Genomic DNA, 19653 nt, shown 5'->3' on the forward strand with positions numbered 1-19653 from the left:
CCTACTAAATGACCATGCCATTCACTCCCAAGCATTTACCCAAAAAAGAAAAGGAAGACTTATGGAGCACCTGGGTGGCTCAGTTGGTTGAGTGTCCGACTTCAGCTCAGGTCATGATCTCGCAGTTCATGAGTTCGAGCCCCATGTCAGGCTCTGTGCTGACAGCTTGCTCAGAGCCTGGAGCCTGCTTCAGATCCTGTGTCTCCCCCTCTCTCTGCCCCTCCCACGCTTACACTCACTCACTCGTGTTCTCTCTCTCTCTCTCTCTCAATAATAAAAAAATGCTTAAAAAAAATTTTTTTTTAAAGAAAAGGAAAACTTATGCCCATAAGACATACACACATGTTCACAACAGCTCTATTTATAGCCCAAAATGAGAAACATCCCAAATATCCACCACAGGGTGAATGAATAAACAAAGGGTGGTATAACCATACAACAGAATACTACTTAGCATTAAAACAGAATCAGAGGTGGGGCGCCTGGGTGGCGCAGTCGGTTGAGCGTCCGACTTCAGCCAGATCACGATCTCGCGGTCCGTGAGTTCGAGCCCCGCGTCAGGCTCTGGGCTGATGGCTCGGAGCCTGGAGCCTGTTTCCGATTCTGTGTCTCCCTCTCTCTCTGCCCCTCCCCCGTTCATGCTCTGTCTCTCTCTGTCCCAAAAATAAATTGAAAACGTTGAAAAAAAAAAATTAAAAAAAAAAAAAAAAAAAAAAAAACAGAATCAGAGGTGCCTGGGTGGCTCAGTTGGTTGAGCTTCCAACTTCAGGTCATGATCTCGTGGTTCATGGGTTCAAGCCCTGCACAGGGCTTTGCACTGACCGTGCAGGGCCTGCTTCAGATGCTGTCTCCCTATCTCTCTGCCCCTTCTTCGCATGCACACACACATTCTCTCTCTCTCTCTCAAAAATAAACATTTAAAAGAGCTTTTTTAATTAAAAAAAAAACAACAGAATCAGTAACTGTTAACATGCAACAACATGGACGAATCTCAAAATGATTATGCTAAGTAAAAGAAGCCATCCAAAAAGAAGGTAGTTGCTTGGGAATGGAGGGTGGAGGGATTACAAAGGGGCACAAGGAAACTTTTGGGAGCAATGGATAGATTATCTTGATTATGGTCATGGTTTCACAGGTGTACACATATATCAAAACATACCAAATAGCATGTTTTAAATATGTACAATTATACTTCAACAAAGCTGTTTTATTTTATTTTATTTTTTTTTTAAATTTTTTTTTTTTTTAACGTTTATTTATTTTTGAGACAGAGAGAGACAGAGCATGAATGGGGGAGGGGCAGAGAGAGAGGGAGACACAGAATCGGAAGCAGGCTCCAGGCTCTGAGCCATCACCCCAGAGCCCGACATGGGGCTCGAACTCACGGACCGTGAGATCGTGACCTGAGCTGAAGTCGGAGGCTTAACCGACTGAGCCACCCAGGCGCCCCGAACAACAAAGCTATTTTAAAAGCTAGCTAACCAAATGCAATTTTTTTCAGAAAAAAACAAACATGCAATAAAATTATAAGGTCAGGAAACGTTAAATATAAAACTAATATTGTGATTAACTATGTGAGGTGGTATCTGGACGTAACAGAGGAGGGGCCTACACAGCTTCAATCTCATTGAGAAATGTTCTAGATGCAAGTTGGGCAATAAGTTTTCATTTAACGTAATAGGCTTTTTAACTTACATACAAATACTGTATAAGCCATTTAGAAGGTATTCTATTTTTAACGTTGTATGGGAAATGTTTATGAATAAAGCTTTTAAAAAAAATTTTTTAAACTTATATATAGCTGTTTTAGTGCCTTCTAAAAGGTTTAAAAACAAAAATAATCTTTGCAAATCAAATATTCTCTGTGCATATGAACTTTCTTCGGATATTACTCCTAGAAATGAAGCTGTGTATTTATCACACGGGCAGAACTCTGTTTCCACCTGTGAAAATTTACTCTAAAACAAGTATTAGAGGCAAGGGTAATCACTATGTTGCAGGCTGTGTGTGTCACACTAAACTTGTATATAGTCGGAGCTCTTCCTGGTTCTCCATCACACCTAGTTTGTTGCTGCAGGTCGGATCCTGCAGGGTCTTTTAGAGTATGTTTAGGATTTTGGACTTTATCCAAAGAGAAACGGGAAATTACTAAAAGATTTCAAGCAGAGGAATGACATGATCTGACTGGTGTCTCTGAAAGATAACACTTTTTAAAAGGTCAGTTGACAGGATGTCAAAAGTACTTACAGGAAGGCCAATTAAAAACCTGCTATAGCAGTTCAGGCAAGAGATGATTTTGAGCCGAACCAAATAAAGATGGCAAAGAGATGGAAATAAATGAACCAACTTAAGAAATACTTAAGTGATAGATTCAATAGGATTTGATGATTGACTGGATATAATGGTTAAAAGTTAAAAATGACTCCCAGGTTTCTGTTTCAGCAGCAGTGGGATGGTGATGCCAGGCACTGTGACAAGGAATGCTGGAGGATAAGGAGTTTATGATGAGTCTGATGTGCCTGTGAAATAAATAAGAAGTGAAGATGTCCAACAGGCAGCATATAGCACAAAAGAGTATCTGAAAATCATCTACACAGAGACTGAATTGAAACCCTAGAAGTATGAAGAGAAGCCTAGGTGCAGTAAGAGAAGAAAAAGACTGAGAACTTCAGTTACTGCAATAGTTAGATGGAAGAAGAGGAGAGAAAGGGAAGATTCTAGCTTTTGATAAAATTCTGGTTTCTACCCATATTTAACAGCAAAAATGAAAACTAATGAATTATAAACGAAGTAAAGGATTGATAAGAACAGACAAATACAGACAATAAGTTATAAGTCTAAGAGTGTGATATCAACAAAAAGGTAAAGGGAAGTTTTTGAGTCTAGCACTAGAAGTATGCCCAGTTCCTGAAGACACTCAAATAAATATGTACTTCCAATGGTATGCTGCCTTTACTTTTATTTAATTTGCCTCTTTTATAAAAATGTTTTTAAGTTCCAAAACACTGTTGATACGGATTCCAATGACAAAAAACCAGATGCATAAATCCAATTAGATAATAATGGAGTCTGAGAACATTAAGAATGGCTGGTTTCTTCCCTTGATTGAAATTAACTACTAGCATCTCGGACAATTAACTTATTCCTTGGATATCAAGTCTTATGTTCTCTTTCCACGAACTAGTATAGACAGTCTTGTAATAGTTGTATCCAGAAAATTTTACCTCCAACATTGGAAACACTTCTCTAAATTCTCATCTTATAGAAGAGAACCGCATTAAAAAACAAAATATAGACCCAAAGACATAATTAAAACAATCTAACATTGTAACTGTTAGGTTACTGTGTAGCGTTACTCTTAAAATCCAAGAGGAGTTCACAATCAACCGGTTTCAGATGGGCACTGGAAACAGACAGGACTGGACCTGGAACCGAACTGTTACATGATCTTGGGTACGTTTCTTAAACACCAAGGACCTCATCGGTAAAATGGGATAAAAGCTACACCACAGCATGATTATGAAAATTAAATAAAATGTGATGTTTTGTTACTTTAAATAAAATTAAAGTAAATCATCAACAGTTTATTCTCTACTTCTACTGCATAATAAGGAACTATAGAGTCTACATGTATAAGACATATGAGGAAGGGAGGAAAATGCTGAAAACCAATATACTATTCCAACCTGACCCATTTATTGGCCCACCATAAGGTGTGATTATACTTAAAATTATCTAGATTCCAACTCACTGTATGTATGCTGTTTTCTTAAAATAACCTTACATTCCAGAAGATGTCTATAGGCTTTATTTTAACGTAAGACAGACATGGTACAAGTAATTACAAGTGTGATGTATGTGAAGAAAAATGTAGGGGGCTAACCTACTCTGGGAATGGAGGAGAACACAGAAGCCTTCCCTGAAGAAGTCAAGTGTACGTTGAGATCTGAATGGTGGATAGGAAGAAAGTTCTGGAATAATATACTTATATACTAGAAGTAGCAGCAAATAATTCTTAGAATTTAAAATGTTGCTCTCAACTCTGGGGAATAACATTTAAACAATAATCTTGCTTTTAATGGCTATCGTTAAAAACAATAGGGTTATATTTATATCCTATATAAAAATGTATAGGTCTGGGGCGCCTGGGTAGCTCAGTCGGTTGAGTGTCCGACTTCGGCTCAGGTCATGATCTTGTGGTCTGTGAGTTTGAGCCCCGCATCGGGCTCTGTGCTGACAGCTCAGAGCCTGGAGCCTACTTCAGATTCTGTGTCTCCCTCTCTCTGCCCCTCCCCAGCTCACACTCTCTCCCAAAAAATAAATAAACATTAAAAAAAAAAAGTATAGATCTTTTCTAGCCTAATGGCTCATTATTCATAACTTATTAAGATTAGATTTAGTTTAATAAATTCGATGGAAATTATTGTGACCAGTTTTGTACTACCATTCTGATGTAGAGCACTGTTCTTCCATCGTGGAAGAGCTATAGATTTTATACATAAAAAGATTTAAGACAAAAAAATACAAACAGACTAATACATAGTACAAACTGGTGGTTGGCAGGGGGGAGGGGGATGAGTGAAATAGGTGAATGGGATTAAGAGGTACAAACTTCTAATTACAAAATAAATAAATCACAGGGATAAAAAGTACAGCATAGAGAATACAGCCAATAATATTGTAATAACAAATGGTGACAGATAGCAACTACACTTATCGTGGTGAGCTCTCAGTAACGTGTAGAACTGCTGAGTCAACATATTGTACTCCAGACACAAGTATGTCACTGTACTTCTACTATACTTCAATAATAAAAATTCTTTTTAAAAATTTTTTTTTAATGTTTATTTTTGAGACAGACAGAGACAGAATTCGAGTGGATTAGGGGCAGAGAAAGACACACAGAATCCGAAGCAGGTTCCAGGCTCTGAACTGTCAGCACAGAGCCCGACATGGGGCTCGAACTCATGAGCTGTGAGATCATGACCTGAGCTGAAGTCAGACGCTCAACAGACTGAGCCACCCAGGCACCCCAATAATAAAAATGCTTAAAAAATATTTCAGAAAACAGACCACAGATATATTCACATACATCTAAAATGTGAATAGACAGGTATAGAATAACAATAGTTAACCTTTATTGAGCACTTTTTATTTGTATTGTTAATAAATACTTAATAATAATTACTAATACATTCTGTGTATTATCTCAGTTAACACATGACAATCCCATGAAACTAGTTCAATTATTATTCCTACTTTATAAAAAACAAAATGTAAGATTAGAAAAGTTAGGTTACTTGCTCAGGTCACAGGGATTCACACTCAAAACTTAATCCAAACGTTCTGTTCTTAAAACGATTATCCTAAATACTGCATGATCTCACTTATACGTGGAGTCTAAAAAAGCCAAACTCATAAAAACAGAGAGCAAAATGGTGGTTACAGGGTCTGGGAAGTAGGGGGATAGGAGAGATGTTGTTTAAGGGTGCAAATTTGCAACAAGTAGTAAATAAGTTCTGCAGACCTAATGTACAGTAGAGTGAAAAAGACAACAATGTTGGATTAGAATCATCAGACTTGCTAACAGACTAGATCTTAATTATTCCAACTCCTAAAAAGAAATGATAATTATGTGGTATGATATAGGTGCTTATTATACCTATATATAATTACACCTACATATTACAATGACAATTACAATATATAAATATATCAAATCAACAGGTTGTGCACGTTAAATTTACACAGTGTTATATGTCAAATGTATTTCAATTAAAAACCCACTTAAATGCTAAAAAAAAACAAAAAAACCCACAAACAACCATTATCCTAAAGCCTAACCATGTGGTTAGAGCATATGAATGAAAACCAGCCCTCAGAACCACTAGAACTCATAAGTGTATCTATTTGCCATTTATTTTTAGTCTACTTTACATACCATGTAGAATGCTATTTCAAGGAATACATAACCTACACCTTATCATAATGATAGTATTCATTAAGAACACGTTTATGTAGTTACTTATTTATGTGAATATGTATGCATGTATTTTTAAATAAAGCAAAGGTACAAAATGCAGAAAACCTATAAAAATACCAGTTGTACCACAGTACAATCTAAACAAAAGAGGTTCGTCACAGATAAAACGTACAGTTGACCCCTGAACAAGGTGTGTGTGGGGGGGGGGGGGGGGGGGGGGGGCAACGCCCCACTCAGTCAAAAATCTGCGTATAACTTTGTTTTTTTGTTTGGATTCCTCCAAGACTTAACTGGTAATGGTTAACTACTTAACTACTAACTAGCCAACGACTGACCAGAAGCCTTACTAATAACAGAAACAGTGAATGAACACATATTTTGTATGTTTTATGTATTATATAGTGTATTCTTACACTAAAAAAGGAAATGTTATTAAGAAAATCATAAGAGGGGCGCCTGGGTGGCGCAGTCGGTTAAGCGTCCGACTTCAGCCAGGTCACGATCTCGCGGTCCGTGAGTTCGAGCCCCGCGTCGGGCTCTGGGCTGATGGCTCGGAGCCTGGAGCCTGTTTCCGATTCTGTGTCTCCCTCTCTCTCTGCCCCTCCCCCGTTCATGCTCTGTCTCTCTCTGTCCCAAAAATAAATTAAAAAAAAACGTTGAAAAAAAAATTTAAAAAAAAAAAAAAAAAAAAAGAAAATTATAAGGAAAAAATACATTTATAATACTGTATTTATAGAAAAATTTGCATATAAATGGACCCATGTGGTTCAAACCCGTGCTTTTGTAACCCTTGATTCGTAGTCTGCTAGAGAAGTGACACTGAGGGGGCAAGTGACATGCTGGCAACTGAAGGCTCTCTCTGTAAACAGAAGGCTAGCTCGTTCATCCCATACACAGTGCGCACTCATGGGCAGTGTCCTGTACTCAGTGTCAACTGAGCTCATTCCTTTTTGGGTTGTTGTTGTTAATGTAAACAGAAAAACCTGCTCCAGTAAAAGAAAGAGTCACAGCATCTTGCAAAAGTGTGTGCTCTGTTTTCTTCTTTGGCCACGCTCTACATGCCTGAAAGAACAGAAATAAAATAGTACCGTCTACCTCGCAGGGCTGCTGCGAGCATCAAATGTGATAAAGCACACGAAGTGCTGGGACAAAGCTGGCCGCACACGGTGCTTTTTATCTACCAGCTGCTGCCACCGTCACCAGCATTAGTATGACTCATATGATTATTACTCTGTAACCCAACATCATTTCATGAGAGCCCAACAAGTTACTACATTACAGTGTTGTGTGCAGAAAGAACGTTGGGTTGGAAAACAGTCCTTCAAGTTGTTCCACACGTGAGGTGAATAAAAGCGAGCAAATTCTTTGAGCACGCATGTTTCATGAAACCTTACTGTAAAAGGAGGGGTAACGTCATCTACCTTACACAGTCCTGATGAGAATCACATGGTGACCATGAATGAGAAACTATTTTTTAAACCATAAAAACGAAATATGGAAGGTACTGTTTTTTGATGAACAAACACAGGTATACAAGTGTCTAAAAGCAAAACAAGGGTGCTGGGATGGCTCAGTCATTAAGCATACGACTCTTGATTTTGGCTCAGGCTGTGATCTAACAGTTGGTGAGTTCAAGCCCCACATCAGGCTCGATGGTGATGGTGTGGAGCCTGCTTGGTATTCTCTCTCTCCCTCTCTCTCTCTCTCTCTCTCTCTCTCTCTCTGATCCCCCCCCCCACTCTGATCACACATGCACTCTATCGCACTCTCAAAATAAAAGAATGAACAGTAAAAAGAATTTTAAAACAAAATAGAGTGTTATTAATTTATAGTCCAGGACCACCGGTGACTCTGGGATTGTATATAATCCATACATTTAGGTGCCTGTCCTAAGGAAAAATTTTTATCTATAGTTACCATAATATTTATATAGTAAACCTGACTAATGTTCACAAGCACACACTTACCTTTACTATTGTTTTAGGGCGTTTTTTAAAAAATAATTTTGGCTTTTCAACCACAGGAAGAGGCGGGAGTTTCTTAAGCTCCTGTAGGACGGTGGTTGCAGCACGCTTCTTGGAGAGTTTTTTGCTATTTCCCTCTCCTTCCGCGGAGAACTCTCCTACTGACACCCTAGTAACAAAGCTTTTCATATGTGGTGGTCCACTTTCTTTAATAACCTATTAAATATAAGTAAACTATTGAATATAGGCTCTTAAGTAGTGTTATCATCTCATGCATCTTTTAAACACTCGTATCATAATCAAAATTGAAATTACAAAAAATTATGCCAAAATTATAGATTTCTTTAATAAAGTTATATAGACATTATATAGGGGCCATTCATTTTTTGATACTTATGCTGCTTAATAAAATGAAGTTGAAAGAACAAAAATCTAAATAAATACATTCAATTCACACTCAAAATTTGTGTTTTACTAGCTTAAAATAGGCAATTCTAATTATGGTGACCCAGTTTCTTATGGAACAGAAAATTAAGAACATAAAACATACCATATTGGATTAGCTACACAGACCATGCAGAATAATAGTTTGTATATAACTGTGTAAATATCTAATTTCTCCTCTGTAAGAATAAGTTACTGAAGTCCAAGGACTATTTCTTACTGGAGTTCTCTAGCCCATAAAGCATCCTACAAGTGGAAGCCTCTCAAAAATAACTTATGGGTGAAAATAACCTATTTTTGATGGAGACCCCAAAGGCTGTTTTATAGAAAGGAATGTTTACTCTCTGTGACATGATCTTAAAAAGGTAAGTAGACATACCATAAAAAATACCTATGTTTCTAGAGTAATGGATTATGAATCTGCCAGCTATGAATGAGCATCCCTAAACCCTGTATTAATGTGCTCTTTAAAATATTCCAGTTTTTGGAGGAAAGGTGCTCTCCAAAACCCAAATGCTAAAAACTTTAGTCTCCTTCAAAATTCAGACCTTTTATAAAAGAAACCCTATTCAGTTAAATAGTTTACCATGTAACTTTACATTAAAATTTTGTCTTCTAATAATACCAATTAGGAAAAGGAAAACAACACAGTATCTCAATAATCCAACATTACTGGGGCTAAGAAACTTATGATAAGCATACTTTCCATGTAATTTAAGCTTACTAGTTGAAACACTAAAACTGTTTATTTTAATAACTTTGATGGGCACCCTCCTCAATTAAAAAAAAAAGTACACATTTTACCAACTTAACAGAATACTAAATATTTGACCTTTTTATTGTTCACATTAGATCATTATGAACACCAAATATTCTATACTATAATGTATTGATGCTTTCAAGGAATTCTAAGACTTATAAAATTATTCCTATTCATTGTAGCCTTTAAAAGACCCATGCTCCAACAATTTTTGAGTATATGTAATTACTTTTGATAGTACATTTTCCCTATCATTTCTTGCTAGGACCAACAGGCCGTCAAGTACATTCTATTCCTGCCTTCCTCATTCTGCTTTTAATCTGCTAGAGGCTAAGAAATCAGATAACCCAACTTTAGGAGGATTGTGTCTAAAAAGACAGGTTCTCAGTTGAGGTCAGTTGATCTTGACAGTGAATAAAATGTGGGACCTTTCTAGTAGGTGAACTCCACCCACTTTGAAGGAGGAAACTCTACAACCGTTTTAGCTTATTTCCTGGGTTTTGTCTATTTTCTAGATATTTGAGTTACAAAATTAATGACCTCTTAATAAAGAAGGTATTACAATGATTTAAATTTTTTTCCCTTTTATATGTCACATGATTTTTATAAATATTTTGTGACATGTTTATCTGGCGGTAACGTAGAGAGCTGCTAATTACTTGTTTGTGACTTATTGGTAAAAGTTAAATTTAAACCTATTTTGGTTCCACAAATTTAGAGGAATTTAGATATCCATGTATACGTGTCACAAAACATTAACTTGAATACTTTCAATTTGATCCTACCAAAAACACTAAACCCTATAGCATAGTACAAATCTACAAATTATATATATATATATATATATATATATATATATATATACACACAAATGTAAATATATTTATATATATACATACAAAAAGTTTAATACAGCAAAGCCAAAGAGATCCGCAGGAATCCATGATATTCTAGTAAGTATATTAGAGTAAGTATACAGTAAGTATAGAAAGTATATTCTACTTTCTCCAGGGCCTATATGATTTCATGATAGAGCATAAGAAAGCACCTGAACTCTTTCAGGAGATTAGTATGCCAGTTAATTTATTTGTTCGTTTATTTTAAAAAGTGAGGAGCAGGGGGAGAGAAATGGAAGATCTCTAGTGAGCACTTACCTCAAAACTGACGGGCATATTTCGCTTCAGAGCAATTTCAAACACTAAGCTGATCTCAGATTTGTTTGCATCTTTGTCATCATCCATTTCTTTTCCGGATTCACCGTTCTAAATCACAAAATACAGGATGGCAATGAAAACCCACTTTGTAGCAAACTGTTACATATATTCTACAATAAAGAGGGCCTATCTGAAATACAATAAGAAAAAAGAAACCAGAGACTGTATCCTGTGGATTCCTATGTAACAAGAGTAGTTGTAGGCTTTGTTGTGAGGCTTTTTGTAATTTAATTTTTAGGGTTTTTCCCCCCGTGAAAGTGGAACAATAAATGTTGAGTGTGGAAAAATTTTACTCAACCATATACAAATTTGAGTTTATACTATGTCCCCAGACTCACTTTTCTTTAGAGATCTGTATCCCCCACCCATTAGAATATCCCCAATATTCTAATGCTATTTAATTTTCATAAACACTGAATTGTAGAAGGAGTACAGGATGTAAATCAGGATTTTGGAGCTCTTTGATTCTGGCACCAATTTAGTTATTCACTTCTTTACCACATACTTCTGGAGGGCTTCATATATGTTGAACACAGGGTAAGTCTCAGAGATAAAAAGATCAAGAAACAGTATCCCTGCTATCGAGAAACTTACGACGTGGTGTAAAAACAGATAAGCACAGAGGTTAGAGTCATAATGAAAGTGTACAAGGAGAAAAACACCTATGTCGGCCATTAACTAAGATGAATCTCAAAGGGGAAGGACAAGAGGTTTGATAGCAGGGCATCTGCAGGGGTTGAACAGTACAGTTTGCAATAAGTAAGTGGATAGCTCAATAAGAAGGTATCTTATAAGACATGTCTGGGCTGGAGATACTGTTTTGAAATCAACAGAGAGAGTCGCCAAAGCCATGGAATGGGTGAAATTACTCAGGATCAGCCTCAATATCCTGGTCTGTAAAATAAAGTGGGTGTGAAAAAAATCCACACAAATCTCTTCCACTTTAAATTCCTTGACTCTAGATTAACACAGTGTATTCTATACTCAGTAAACATAGCATTAAATCTAAGGTAAATAAATGCTATTTCCCATCCTTGTTCATATCCTTAAATCCTGTGTTGCCTCAGAAGTGAACTCTGTGGGTGAACCAAAGTTCTCCAAGGTAAAGTCATCCTAGCAGGAACACGTGAGCTTAGTGCAGGAGGCACGTAATCTGAGAGGCAGATCAGAGCAGGCCACCATTCTAATATTCTTTCCTATCAGAGGAGATGATTTCTTTTATTTATAAACATGCATTTGTTTGTCTTGTTAATAATCTCACCAGGGAACGATAAGGAAGAGACTGTCACATGTAGCAGTAACATACCTGAGGTGATTTTTCTGGAATAGGCTCATTCTGCAGTGCTTGAAGGGCTTTCATTGCAGCATTGTGTCTAGCAGCTTGTCGAGTCTTTCCTTCCCCAAAAAATTCATTGTTTCCTACAGTCAGCTGAACATAAAAGATCTTGGGCATTGGGCAATGATACCTAAAATAAGAAAATAAAAATATTAATGTTTGCTCAATAAAATCATTCTATAATCATCAATAAGATTTGTTTTCTTGAAATTGATACCAACCATATAATGTACTATATACCCTCTTATTAACCCCAGTAAAGTTTTAACCTCACAAATGTATTTATAAAAGATAAAATATGAGTCAATATATCTATAGGTATCTATCTCCATGAAAAACATATTAGAGAAAACAATGTGAAACATAAATTAATATAGTAAAATTTATTCAATTATATCACAGAAGACTTCTAGTAAGAAGTTTTCAGTCAGAGTTTTTTTTTTAATGTTTATTTCTTTTTTAGGGAGAGAGAGAGACAGACAGAGCATGAGCAGGGGAGGGGAAGAGAGAGAGGGAGACGCAGAATCCAAAGCAGGCTCCAGGCCCTGAGCTGTCAGCACAGAGCCCGACGCGGGGCTCGAACTCATGGACCATGAGATCATGACCTGAGCTAAAGTCGGATGCCTAACTGACTGAGCCACCCAGGCGCCCCAGTTTTCAGTCAGATTTTGACAGAAACAAGCCAAATGGTCTGGTGCTGAAGGAGGAGACTCACAACAGAGGCAGGAGACAAGCAAGCCCATTCAGGGGACAGGACACAGATTTCTGTGACTTCAGCAGAAGAGTTATGACTAGACATGGGAGGGGCAGAGAGATAGAGCTACAGCTCCATTCCAAAGGAGTGAGTACTTTGCCAAGTAATAAGATCAGATCGAACATAAGAAAGAATGGGGAGGTAAGCTAATTCTTAAGTAGATAAGCAGTATAATAATAAAACGTATTTAAAGAGAGAAATTTTAGCAGGTTCGCATTTAACAAAACTGAAGTAAGGAGTCACAACTAGACAGTACCAGTGATGAAGATATGAGGTGATAAAAGGGCTGAATGAGGAAAGAACAAACCTAGAAGAAATTAAGAAGAAAAAATTAAGAGGATATGCAATAAAATACACTAATTCAACAATTATTTGTGGAGGACATTCTATATGACAAAGGAGTATGACAATGAACAAAAACACATTGTACTGGGTAAGACAGATAGTAACTAAAGTAATATGCAGAGTATCTAGTATGTTAGAGATCTAAGTTAAACAGAAAAAGAAGGAAAGGTTCAGAAGTGTTCGGGAGGTAGGTTTTAGACAGGGTGGCCAAGGAGGGTCTCATTGAGAATATGACAATTGTGTAAAGATCTAAAATAACTGAGGGAGGCAACACCCAGATATCTGGAACAGTGCGTCTGAGGCAGAGAAAACAGCAAGTGCAAAGGTCCTGGGGCAGCAGTGTGCCAAGTATGTTCAATTAATTCAGAAGATGCTTATCTGGCTACAGTTGAGGAAGTGAGAAAAGGAAAGCTAAGAAAGGAAAAGAGGTAGCCAGATTCCTTAGTGCCTTACATAAAAGTTATTGTAAAGATCCAACTTTTACCCTGAGTGAAATGGCCAGCCACTAGAAGGTTTGGAAGAGAAGTAACATACGTGACTTGCATTTTGGAGGGATCACCTAACGATTATGCTGAGAACAGTAGGGGATGATGATGGAAGCAAGGAGATCTACAGGGGACTACTGCAGTAACACAAGGGAACAGCAACAGGGACCTACTAGGGTAGCAGCAGTCCAAGTAATGAGAAACAGTTCAATTCTGAACAAATTTCAAAAGCAGAGCTGGCCGGGTTTACCAAAGGATTAGTTATGGAATATGAAAGAAGAGTCAAGGATGACCCCAGGGCTTCTGAGCTGAACAAGTGGAAGATAGAGTACCTGTACACTGAGTCAGCGAAGACTGGAGAAGGAACAGGTTTGTTGGGGGTGGGTATCAGCCGCTCTGGTTGGGGGATATTAAATCACTCAGCCTGCTTAGACATCTTAAGTGGAGATGTCAAATGAACAGTCAAGTCTGGACTCTAAGTCTGGACTCTAGGAAAGAGGTCCAAGGTGAAGATAAAATTTGAAAGTCATCAATATATGGATGGAATTTAAAGCCACAGGACAGTGAGAACTCTGTGCGAAGGAGTGACAGGAAGAAGAACAGGCAAGCACAGGGTCCTTCCTGAAAGTTAAATGGGAAAAAGTAGATCTAGGAGGAGGGAGGGGGCAATTGTGGCAAATTATACTCACAGACCAAGTGAAACGATGACTGAGAACTAACACCACTGAATTGGGCAATTCAGTAAAAGTAAAAGGATTGATTTTGATGGGAGTGGTGGATTTACAACATGATGTCAAAAAAATTAAGTTAAAATCAGTCCGGTGCTGAAAAATGTCTGTTTCAAAGCAAAGAGAAGTCCAACTGAAGACCTACTATGTTTGGGATGATTACTGGACATCTGAAGAGCGGGGTTCTATATTCAGCCTGAGATAAACTGCACAGAGCCTGTCATAGAAGAATTCGGCAGGCAGATGGCATTAATTAGCAAAGGCTTACAGAAGGTAAAGGACCAGAAAGGGACATCAGCCCTGAAGATGCAGTTCTGGGAGACAATAACTGAAACCATGTGAGTGGGTCAGCACCTGGAAAGGGTAAGTGTAAAGGAACCGAAAAGGAGAGCCTAAGGCTGGGATCTGATTGAGGCCCATGATCAAAAGGCAGGGGAAACAATAGACGGCAGTGAAGGAGACGAAAAGAGGGTCAGAGTTAGGAAAGAAATTACGACACAATGTCAGGGAAATCAATAGTGTCATCTGCAGTGGGGAAATCCAGAGTAGGAAGAAAAGAAATGGTCGCTGTTTTAAATTCCTACAGTCAATTTTCTTGGCCACAGTTTTCTATTATTTTGTTTTAAGATAAAGTATTTTAAATGTGTTTTCATTCTGTCATAGGTTCTCATTTTAAACAGGCAAATATAAAAAAAGTTAAAGGAAGAAAAAGATCACTGACAGTAAAATACTTTTAATATGCTAAGACGAAGCATCAAAAACCACAATCTGTTTTGCTCTTCGATTACAAGACCTAGTATACTGAGGTACACAATCTCTCACTGCATTCCTGAAGTGCATTTTCCTATTGTTTTAGATACCCTTACTGCATAGATCTTAAAAGACTAACAAAATAAATGCAGGTTATCTTCATTGTGTACACCACAAAATTCAGTTTTCCACCTACACAGTATTTCATGGATATTTTTAACTGGTTCCACTATAAAACTTTAAAACAGACAACCTGAAATCAGAAATTGACTCCTGTACTGAGATCTTACATGGCAAGCTTTCACCATAGAGCAAATGTTTACAATTAATTATACACTTCTGAAAACAGAGGTCCACAACTGGAATGCTAACAGACCTTTAACTACAGTAGAGGGAGTGGGCGCCACTATAATCACTAAGGCCTGCTGACAATTACAAAACTCATTTCGGTTTGCCACAGAGACAAACAAAATTTCTGTTCATTATGACTTTACTGGAATATGATGTCATAACACATAACCATACTGAAACAATCTGCTGATTTTCTGACCAAAATATTAATTGCACACTAAAGAGCCCTTGGGGCCTCTTCCTTTGTGGCCATCAAATATGGCTCTATATATGTATATGTGTATGCATGTGGATACATATGTATATGGATATTATATTGTGTAACTATCAGAAGAGAAATCAGGTTTGCTGTGTTTTAACATAAAAAGTAAACTATTCTAGCGCTAACAACAGGAAATACCAAGAGTAAAGGCCTGACTTGTTTTGTTCTAGTTTCATTCCATCCTCTTACTTAACAATGATTCTTAATATTCTACCCCGCATGGTTTGATTACCTTATATATCACATCTCCCCATATCATGGTGGCAATTAAAATTAACCAGTATGCCCTCCATAATGGCACCCAGACTGAATCATGGTAGAAATGATGCAGAAAGTCTCCTTGTATGTTAGGTCCAGGTCTCTAAATACCTGTTTCCTTTACTAAAGGAACATTCAGAGTTTATTAACTTTGAAGCTTGATATGTTCTAAGTAGAATTTCTTTTTCTATTTATTTCAAACATTAAGCTCATTCTAAGTAAAGTGCTTTTAACAAGTGATGTACACATTTCTAAAAATTAGTAGATATTTATGAAATCTTACATTGCTATTCTTAAATGATTTTTCTCAATTAGAATTTTTATTCTAAATGTTTATATTTGCATAGTGATTTGCAATGTTTATATTTGCATAGTGATTGTTATTAAAAAATGAGCCATGAAAACTCACTCATCCAGGCTATTAAAGTTTCAGGGTCAAATGGCTTCTACCCACAGCCTCCAAAATACTTTGCAAAGTGTGATCCCACTCATCAGAATTACCCTCAGTGCCTATTAAAAATGTCCATTCCTGTGCTCCAATCCTGATCTGCTGAATCAGTCTCTGGGGATGGAACAAGAAGCTTCACTTTAACAAGATTCCCTGATAAATCTTTCATACTAAGAGTCTGAGAACCACTGCTCCATGATATCACCACAGTTCACAATACAGCATACGTGATTTGATTACTTCAAACTCCACACAAGCAAACGACCACACACATTCCTGTAGCATCATGGTTAGGTTTCCTATATATGTCTCTCACTTAACCTCACAGCGGCCAGGTGAGACAGATGCCCCCATGATCACCATGAGAGCTAACAAATATCCCCAACATGGTTGTGAGCAATCAAACTGAAGTCTATCTAACTTCAGAGCTCAAGACTCAAGAAACTCTTAAGTCATCTCCCAAAAATCTGCTTTATCCTCTTCTATTTTTGTGTTCACATTTGTTTACGAAATTTGTTATGTCCTTGGTAAGCTAAAGAACCTAATACAAGTTCCTTCTAAACCTAAGGTCCACTAGTAGACTTCAGAAGCAATTTACTAAATAGCCACTGAAACAAACAGAGCTCCATAATGAAATCCTAGGTTTGTATGGTATGTCAAGCCAAGCAGGATCAAAAAAGAGACACAATCAAGTAACCATCAAACTGAAAAGTCAGAATAATGAGCATCGAGTGTTACAGTCCTAATGGTCTAAGTTTTATAAAGGCTGCTTGTAAGGCCTTTTCCCCCATGCCTCTTTGCCCTCTGTCTGCTGGAAGTCTTATAAAAACTAAACAAATAAAATTTCAAATAAAATAAAATAAAAGCAAAAATAAATAAAATAAATAAATAAAATAAAATAAAATAAAATAAAATAAAATAAAAGCTTCCCTTTCTTTAAATCCCAAAAAAGTCTTCAGATTTGGCCTATCTTCAAGACATCACAAGTCATACAGCAGTAAAGACAGGATATATATTTGGTTCCTTTGAATTAACACTGTCTGACATTCCTTATAGAGTTTTGGTTTTGATTTTTGAGTTAAGGGAAGATTTTACATTCTTATGTAAGTATTCTTATAAGAATATACATAATTTTATTCGTATACTTCTATTTGACTGTCAGTTATAAGAAGTTTCCATATCATATATCCTTGCCTTCCTGCCTAAAGTTACTTCATTAATGCTCTCTTTGTAGACTCCTCTTGTATGAGTCTAAACAACTAAAATCCATGTGTCCTCCCCTACCATTCAGTGACTGCTTTTTTTCTAACATGTCTACTCTCCTAAGTATCATTTTTACAAGGTGAGAAAGACATATTCCAAATAACATGAGAACTTTTAAAAATTGAGAAATAATTGCCTCATTTTATTTGATAGCATTATTCATAAAGCTCAACCCAGCTTAAGTGTTCATATCTCCTCTACAGGTTTATGTCTTGAAATACATGAACATGTTATCTTCTCATCTAATAAGGAGAGGCTTTTGATTTCTGTGTTTATTTCTAACATTGACTGAAAGCAGAAATGTCACTTAATCTTTCTATCTCAGTTTACTTATCTGTAGAATATTTGCAGAATCTATGTTTAAAGACCTCTAACAGCCAAAACTTAGAATTCAAATGACATGTTGATTACTTTGACTCTTTGTATGCATTTTGGCACTGCTAAGCATTCTTTTACTTGCTATAGAAAAATAATAGGTTTTATCATAAAGCCATAAAATAGTCCTTGGCCCACTTTCAAGCTTGTATGTATATAAAATGTCTAGATAGGAGAGGGTTCTTTCTCTATTCACATCTATAAATTTTGAAAATATATCTCTTATGGGATCTAAATGTTAAGTCTTGAGGAATTTCAAAAATTAGGACCTATTAAAAAAGATTCACAGGGCAGCTGAAAATAAGCTTTAAAGGAGGGTAAGGATAGTCTATTCTATTTGTAGAATTATTCTAATGATGTCTAAAATGCCTAGGGGAAAATACAGAAAGATATGTACTAAAAACTGGGACAGGATGCCTTGAAGTGATGGAATTACAAATGATGTTCTCTTTCGTAATTTCAATTTTTTTTTTTAATAATACGGCTGTACTAGAGTATAAACCAAAAAAAAAAAAAATGTTTAACTGAAATAAGTCTAGTTCCAATCCAAATAAAGGTAAATCTGTGTTCCAAATGTAAATTTGATAAATTAGCAGAGTGACTTGTGGAACACAGAATATAATCCACCAGAGTAAATAATGTGTACTGTGTTACTGATGCTAGTACCACAATAAGACCATGGAAAGCATAGCATGTTATCAAAGAGCCCCATTTTGTAAATACACAATCACCACTCTAAATCCTACACTTGGATCCAGCATAAACCTATTCTTCCCCTTCCCTACATGAATAGCGAGATAAATCATCACCACCATTATCATGATTACAACAAAAATATACAAAGCAGTCAATACGTGTCAGGCACTCTTCCAAGCACTATACATACTAATCTCAGTCACCATAACAACCCCAACTTCATTTTACACATAAGGAAATGAGGAAGAGATATTTCATTTGCCCAAGGCCGCCCCCCCAGGCCCAAGTAATCTCACACCAGAGCCCATGATCTTAGCCTCTACACGATGCTGTCTCTGAATGAACTAGATAAAATGAACACCGTACACTGCAGAGGTACTAACTATAAACTATGGAGAAGTCCTGCCAGACTTGGCACTTAAGGCAATTTAAGTCAAATTAGACCTCAGAGACTAATGGTCACATTGGTTACCAAAGAGAATTTGGGGAGGCACAGTAAGTCCAAGAAACCATGCTGGCTACAGTCTTACTACTCTCTCTCATTCTTTGTCTCTTCTCTTAACGTTTTTGAAGCTCATGCTTAAAAGCTGATGTTCCATCAGGGAAATGCAAACCAAAACCACAATGACATAGTACTTCACACCCACTAGAATGGCTATAGTCGGGCAGCCACTGTGGAAAAGTTTGGCAGTTCCTTAAAAATTTAAACAGAATTGCCATTTGACCAAGCAATTTCATTCCTAGATACATATAAACTGAAATTTAGGGGCGCCTGGGTGGCTGAGTCGGTTAAGCATCCGACTTCAGCTCGGGTCATGATCTTGTGGTCCGTTAGTTCGAGCCCCACATCGGGCTCTGTGCTGACAGCTCAGAGTCTAGAGCCTGCTTCGGGTTCTGTGTCTCCCTTTCGAGACCTCTGCCCCTCCCCGACTCATGCTCTGTTTCTGTCTCTTCAAAATAAGTCAACATTAAAATTTAAAAAAAAAACAACTGAAATTTAAAACTGCACTGAAACAGGAATGCCTGGGTAGCTGAGTTGGTTAAGCATCTGACTTCAGCTCAGGTCATGATCTGGCAGTTCCTGAGTGTGAGCCCCACACTGGGTGAGCTCAAGCTCCACTTTGGATGAGCAAGAGCCCTGCTTTGGGTGAACCCCACTTCTCTCTCCCTCTCTCTGACCCTCGCTCACTTGTGCCCTCTTTGAAAACAAAAACAAAAATGTATACACAAATGTTCA

The 19653-nt window shown here is 37.1% G+C and overlaps 1 protein-coding gene across 15 annotated transcripts in view; it reads right to left on the bottom strand.

Annotated features, from left to right (window-relative positions):
* The window catches only part of STAU2 (staufen double-stranded RNA binding protein 2), a 309584-nt gene that overhangs the window by 182736 nt on the left and 107195 nt on the right, over positions 1–19653 (bottom strand). For all 15 annotated transcript variants that reach the window (XM_058699866.1, XM_058699864.1, XM_058699865.1 and 12 more), the window contains 3 exons: positions 11672–11831; positions 10306–10413; positions 7951–8163 (listed from right to left, as the gene is read on the bottom strand). In XM_058699866.1, coding sequence (XP_058555849.1) covers positions 7951–8163; positions 10306–10413; positions 11672–11831 — 481 coding nt within the window. The remainder of the gene's footprint in view (positions 1–7950; positions 8164–10305; positions 10414–11671; positions 11832–19653) is intronic.

The sequence above is a fragment of the Neofelis nebulosa genome, chromosome 14 (genome assembly GCF_028018385.1).
Source record: "Neofelis nebulosa isolate mNeoNeb1 chromosome 14, mNeoNeb1.pri, whole genome shotgun sequence".
NCBI classification, from domain to species: Eukaryota; Metazoa; Chordata; class Mammalia; order Carnivora; family Felidae; genus Neofelis; species Neofelis nebulosa.